The 7,186-nt window shown below is 36.1% G+C and overlaps 1 protein-coding gene across 2 annotated transcripts; it reads right to left on the reverse strand.

Annotated features, from left to right (window-relative positions):
• Positions 1,657-5,778, reverse strand: LOC18773332 (proteasome subunit beta type-4). Of its 2 annotated transcripts, none has more exons than XM_020566656.1 (8): positions 5,314-5,778; positions 4,566-4,650; positions 4,416-4,480; positions 4,174-4,250; positions 3,879-4,008; positions 3,584-3,743; positions 3,258-3,443; positions 1,657-2,050 (listed from the first exon to the last, which is right to left on the reverse strand). In XM_020566656.1, exons 3-8 carry the CDS (start codon positions 4,475-4,477, stop codon positions 1,937-1,939), a joined length of 729 nt encoding a protein of 242 aa, XP_020422245.1. In that variant the 5' UTR covers positions 4,478-4,480; positions 4,566-4,650; positions 5,314-5,778; the 3' UTR covers positions 1,657-1,936. The 2 variants fall into 2 exon arrangements, with proteins under 2 accessions (XP_020422245.1, XP_007205798.1); XM_007205736.2 differs by having other exon boundaries at positions 4,566-4,675.

Here is a 7,186-nt window from a genome sequence, read left to right on the forward strand (position 1 = left end):
AATATATGTAACATGTAAATTTTGTGTACTGGTTTATTGGGGCTGATATGCTTGTGGCTGAGTCTTTACTTCATGGAAATATATATATATATATATATGGCTGGAGACAGTCTGGATAAGTACACATAGAATATTCAAAGCCATGATGGGTTACTACAAAATACCTCTTTCGTAGAGCAAAACCAAATCATAGATGGAAGGAGAGTAAAGCATTGAGAGGTTCGCTACGCAGGAGAGATGGCGCCGTCGTCGATCATGACCCTGTTGGGGGGGGGGGGGGGGGGCTGGGACGCCAGCATCATCTCTTCTGCATAGGAAACCTTGCATATGCACGAAAACCACTACCGTGGCAAACAATGGCAACCAGAAGTTTTAGTTTTGGTGAAAATGGGGTTCAATTTTCTCTGTCTTGGCAAAATACTAAGAGCACAGCAAACTTAGTACACTTCAAAAGAGTAGTATTTTCATTTTGTTCTGATCCTTACAGTTTGCTGTTTACTCTTCGTTTTGCAGGTGCAAAATGCCTGCATTTTCAGCTCATATATGTCTCTGGTGCAAGTTCTCTCGGTTTCTTCTGTGCCAAGCTTAGACTTTCATGGCATGATATTTTTCCCCGAGAAAAGCATAAGAAGGAGCCCACACTTCCAAGCTTACAAGCATCTAAACAACTAGCTGCATAAAACCTGGTTACCGATGTCTCTATTTTATTTTGTTTGTTTGTTTTTTGTTTTCATAACAATAAAGAATGTCATCTCATATAAAACATTCCTTGATAGTGGATAACTCATCCAAATTATTGTAACATTACATGTACTCTCTTGGAAATGAAGTGTTTTTACCTAAAATTCATTTTGATTGTTAATTTGTTGGTCTAAGATTCAACTGAGTCAGGCATACTAGAAAGCTAGATCCAGGTAATGTTCTGTTTTTGCTTCTATGTATGCTTAGCCAAGATTCATCCATATTTTAACACATAAATCAGTTATAATACTATACCCTAAAGTAAAACTTTTGTCGCCCACTTAGCTATAGGACATAGATTGGTCATACCACGTGACAGTGTTCCATTACCACGCTATAAACTTTCAATGTATGTTCAATCGAGACAGTGTTTTATAAGTAGACATTATCCATCAAAATGATACTGTTTGCGTTAAGATGTTGAAGCAATAATCTATTCTTGTAAAACGCTAATTTTCTTCGACAATAACCCAGGACACGTGAACAATTTTGGTCAAGTGGTTTGAGCTTCCGACAGTTTTGCCTTCCATCTGGAGAGCATAAATATAATCGTCTCCTCACAAAGAATTTAGATCATACATTTCACATCTGACGGCTCCAAAAATATTTTATAATCCAAAGAAACTTTCCAATTGTCAGACTAAGACTGATTAAAACCATCCCCTCCTAGCTCAACTTTAAAAAACACACTCCTACCACAAAGAAGCACTGTGGAGCTTCAATAACCGTGTAGAACAAACAAGAACTCATTTCTCCTGCTTAACAACAATCCATGATATCCTCCTACCGTCCCCAGTATCCCAAAAATTTTAGAAAAAGACCACTCTACTTTGTATGAAAACAAAGAAAATCAGATGCCAGATAGAATTCCTATTCCTATTATTGCGCATATATATATAAATGTATGCACGTATGTATTCCGCAACCGATTATATGATCTTCAAACCACGTACTGGCCAAATGATTCAAAGGAAAATAGACATTCACTACAATAAGTTCATACTCGTTGGATGCTGCAACACCAAATTTAAGAAAACGATGGGTATTATAGCTAAAATGTTTCTCAAAAGCCAACCAGCTATATTCAAGTCAACGCTGTTACAAATTCTTGGTTCCAATAACTGTAGAAACACATTAAAGTTCATCTTAGCTCCTAGTTGGCTGTTTCATGTTCAGAAGCCGTGCCTCTATTCAACTACCATGATCCTTCAGCACCCAATGTTGGATTTTCAAAAGCAGAGAAACCCCAGAAAGTCTTCAGTGAGTAGGGCTGAGAGATGGTTACACCTTCTTCAGTGATTTTGGAAATCTGCAATTTCAAAGTTTAAAGTGTGTCATCTTACAAGGAAGTGCCAATCCATGTTCAAGCAAAACAATACACTCCACTCTTACAATGCACAAAATTATCAAGATCCTTAAACTCCGATTGTTGGATTTATCTTTTTGGCCTTGCAACTACTATGCCAATTCCAAACTATTAGTTTCACTTTTAAAAACAAAAATAATATCTCATTGCAGTTATCTGATGTGTGCAAATGTGCAATATCACTTTACTAACAGAACTTTCTAGAAATAAGTGTTTTCACTTTACTAGCAAAGGAGGCAAAACGGAGGAAATTGTTTCACACCAAACTAAATCCACAAACATATGCCACAAACCTTCAGCTCCTCTTCAGAGACGAAGGTGGTGTTTAAAATCATGTGATGTTCATAACCAGACAATATCTAGCATTAAGCATATCCAAAGATCGAAAACAATTTCCCTCTTAAATGACCCATCATCACCTAAATCCTTCCTTTTATAAGTATGACCAATAGAAACAATGAGTAAATTCTACCAAGCAACTCATTGTACAATGTGATTTCTGATTTGCATAAAATATATACAGAACTGATGTTAGAAAACTTGTTGGGTAGAAATAGGAAAATATTCCTACAGAAAATTGAAATCAAAACCATACAATCATGTTCACTAGCATAATACTTTTCCTTTCCTTTCCTCTGTCTCCACTTTAAACACTTTCCGGAGCTAAAGCCCAATTAATAGTCCAGTAAATAACTAGCACTTCACCAGTGAAAGGGAATTACAAAACTTATCAGGCTCATGAGAGTTTCTTACATGACAAACTAGTAAGATCAAGAGTGACAAAAGTTTAGTGAAACCCTATTTGAACATGTGTATGTGTGTGTGTGTGTGAGAGAGAGAGAGAGAGAGAGAGAGGTTACAAACACAGAAAAACAAAACACTTCAAATATATTTAAAAAGGTTTACCAGGTTTCATATTTAAAAAGGTTTATAAATGTTGAAGACAATTAAAGATAACAGATAGGTGAATTATATGGCAGATCAAAAAAAAAAAAAAAAAAAAGATAGATAGATAAGAAGGCCCTCAGTAATTGCTAGTCAAATCATCATTTCTTACAAGCCTTAATATTATGGAATCGATAGCTTATAGCACTGTTATTATTATAGAATGACAGAAGATAGACTAAATAAGATTAATTAATTACTATACCTGAAGCTTGTTGACAGCAGACCGATCTCGATAGAGAAGGACACGCATGCATTTCTCCAGTAGCTTTACACCCTCTTCAAAAGTCAAGTTCTCATGCCATTCATCACGAAGAATAGGCCGTGCAAGGTGATTTCCAAATCCTGTAGCTACATGATTGTCCTCAAAATTTACACCTATCATGCTAACCTGGATAGGGATAAAAGAATATGACAAGTAACTAAGTCAGCTCATTCAGAAACTTTATTCTTGAATAAATAAATAATCAGCTTTCCTAATTGCACACAGCATGCTACAACGCGTTAAGGGAAGGATTATATGAGGCCTACCATGCCAAGGTACTTCTGTCCTTTTTTCACTCCACCAAGGACAAGAGAGTTCCACAGTGGATTGAACTTGTTACGCCTATTGTACATCACACGGGTCAAATAGTTGTGGACCTCTTTAGGTCCCAAAGAGTTGCCATCATCCCACATGTTGTCATATAGGCTACAACCATAAAACTCAAAATGAATAATCTTTTTAACTCCAATTGCAAATGATACCAAGAAGCATAATAAAAATCACAATGAAAGCATTAGAGAAGGTATCTTCTACATAATTTTTCTTGAGAACAATACTTACATGAGCTCATCAAGATAACGTAATAGCTCTTGAAAGTCACTTATTTCTCCACTTGCACCAAGAAGAGAATGCTTTCCAATAGACTTCATTCGTTCCACACTCTTGTATCGCAGGGTAGACCCATAAGAACCTATTAGTAAATGCATCATTTCATATTGTTACAAACCTAAACAGAAACATGAAAAGGAACATACATGGGTGTCTAACTTTTGCAACGTAAAGTGATGGACTTTAACCTTTATGTCAAAAAATAATTAAAATTTGAAACACAATCTAAATTGGATTGGCATCTAACCTCCCATATCAGCAGCCATCAAAATTCCATCTTTGTACTTCAGAGCCACCACAGATGTACCGGTTACATATGGGTACCTTCAAAAAATTATATTTTAAAAAAAGAATTAAAGGATTGAAATGTCATATGGAAAGCAAAATCCCCAAAACCCCAAATACCATAAGGTCTACACATACCAAAAATACCCATCATAAATTTAACAATAAAAATGAGAAAAGCGAGAAAGTGTGAGAATAGAATACAGGGTTCTCTGAGAAGCTTCAGGGTTGCACAGTAGGCCAGGTTTGGCTTGGTTCGACTCCATTAACTGCTCAAAAAAATCACAAATTCAAAATCAAAGTAATGAAACAAAAATCTGGGTTGTGGAAATCAGATAGAGAGTGGAAACTCACTCGTTTTTGTTCTCTAAATGTTGAGGTAACAATTATGGAAAGCAACACCTATTAATTTCGCTTGAAGGGAACGAATCACACGGAACTGATAAAATCCACAAACCAGAAGCCTAATAACATAAACAGTTGAGAAAAAACACCATAAACAAATGTCAAGCACCAACCAGATCAGATCTTCATGTAGCAGATACAATATTGTACTCGACCACCAAACAATAATACAAATCAAACGAACAAATTATGATGTGGGTGTGGGTGAATTGAGTATTTGGGTAATTTAGCAGAAGCGAAAACAACGGAAAAACAGAATATAGGTGGTAAAAGAGTTTTGGCTTCACACAGTCTCCAATCTCTGGAAAGTAAACTTTTTCTTAATATCTCAAATCTCAACTCTATAATGAATTACATAGACTGGGTATTTATAATAATCTAACCCTAGAGTGAAAAGAAAAATTAAACTTATTCTGGGAAAGAAATCCTAATCCAAATAAAATAGGGTTCACTTAGAAATCCTACTAAAATCTGGAAAAACTAAAAATTCTAATGAAATCTGGAAAACTTAGAGAACCTAGGAACGAACAAATAAATTAGGAAACTAATTAATAATTCCCTCTTCCATCTCTTTTGTTTGTAAACCCTAATGGGTTTGACAGAGATGTCCTCATCAGATTATCTTTCATAAAAATTTGGAAAGACTGAATGTAAATTTGAGAACCCATTTCATCAATTATCAAACATCGTTACTTACGATTCCGAAAAATTCCGGAAAATTTTGGAACTTTCCCATTCCGAAGTTTTGAATTCTTCAGAACATAATCATGCTTTCTCTTTCTTTCTCAAATCCCAGACCCAAAAATCGAACACGCCACTGCTGCTTCCTTTCTCTTTTTGCCTTCTTCTGTGAGACCCACTCTGACGCCAACGCCATAGCCTCCACCATAGTCAAACCCACCACAGCCTCCATCCACCATCCCTCCACCTAATAACTCAGCATTTTCACACCATATGAATTCAAGATCTCAAAAGACAGAGCACAAGCATCACTGTCAAACAGAACACAATTAAACCCAATCACTCGACCCGAGCCAAAGCTAGAAAAACAAAAAACAAAAGGGTGCGGCGGCTACAAATGGAAAAAAAATAAAAATAAAAAGATGTGTTACTCAGGGTCAAGAACGTGAGTATTGAAAGAGAGAGAGGGGAAAAATAAACAAATGAAATGAGGGTAAGTGGGAAATTGAGAAATTAAATAAAGAAAAGAAAGAGGGAGAGATAAGTGGGAGATGGAGCGTTTTGTTTTTTTCACTTTTATTTATTTTTTTAAAATTTCTGATAAAAAAAAGGTTTTAAATTTTAAGTAAATTTAAGTTGGACTTTTGAATTATTTTATTTTATTTTTTTTTCAATATTGTGCAAATTTTGGCATATATGGATTTAGAATCTCTTCGTCCAAATGAAGCACTTCCACCAGTTGACTCTTGCCATGGCAAGATTAGCCCTAGGGCAGGCACTATTCACGTGAATAGTGGCTGCCCTAGCCCCCTCCAGCAAAATGTGTTTCCAGCAGTTGGGGCTTGCCATGGCAATTACTATTCATTTTTTTGTTTTTTTCACAATTTTGTTTACTTAAACAATTAATTTGGATAATATTTTCGGATAAGATTTTTGGGTTCCTACGTGTCAATACTATTCATATCGGATAAGATTTTCAGTTTCAAATTTCAGATAAATTTCAGATAAATTTCAAATTTCAGATACATTTCAAAATTCAAATTTCAGATAAATTCAAAATGTCAAATTTCAGATACATTTCGGAATTCAAATTTCAGATAAGTTTGAAATTTGAAATTTCATTTGAATTTCAAATTTCAGATAAGATTTTCACCCTCTAAGATTGCGCCGCGTGTCATATCTATCTGTGTACATTTTTCTATAAATTCAGAGGTTCAGCTCATACCTCCCACACCAGTTCTTCTCTACATTTCCATTTCTCAAATTTTAGATTTCATTCTCCATTCTCAATGGCAAACATGGAAGAGGTTTTGGAGAGGCAAGAGCGAGAAACTAGAGAAAGAATGCGTAGACGAGCTGCAAACAAAAGGGCGCAGAGAGAACTAGATGAGTAACTTGGCATAGCAGTTGCTTTGCTGGAGGAAGAAAAGCAGGCTCGCCGTGGTTCACGAGAAGGCCGTCGCCCAAATGTGGACAGACATAGACATTCCCAGGGTAAGAATCTTATGGAAGATTATTTTATCCCACAATCTCTGTACTCTGATGTTCATTTTCGAGGGAGATATAGAATGCAACCCCATTTGTTCAATAAAATCATGCATGATATTTGCAATTATGATGAATATTTTGTTCAAAAGAGAAATTGTGCTGGAAATTTGGGACTTCTTCCAGAGCAGAAGTTCACAGCTGTGATACGAATGTTGGCGTATGGGTCATCTGCTGATCAGGTGGATGAGATTGCTCGGATGGGGAAGTCCACTATTTTGGAGAGCTTGGTGCGATTTTGTGATGCAGTGGAAACTCTGTACACCAGAGACTACCTCCGCAAACCTACGCCCAGGGACCTGCAAAGGCTTCTCCAAAAAGTTGAGTCTCGAGGATTCCCTGGC

This window comes from Prunus persica, chromosome G6 (genome assembly GCF_000346465.2).
Source record: "Prunus persica cultivar Lovell chromosome G6, Prunus_persica_NCBIv2, whole genome shotgun sequence".
NCBI classification, from domain to species: Eukaryota; Viridiplantae; Streptophyta; class Magnoliopsida; order Rosales; family Rosaceae; genus Prunus; species Prunus persica.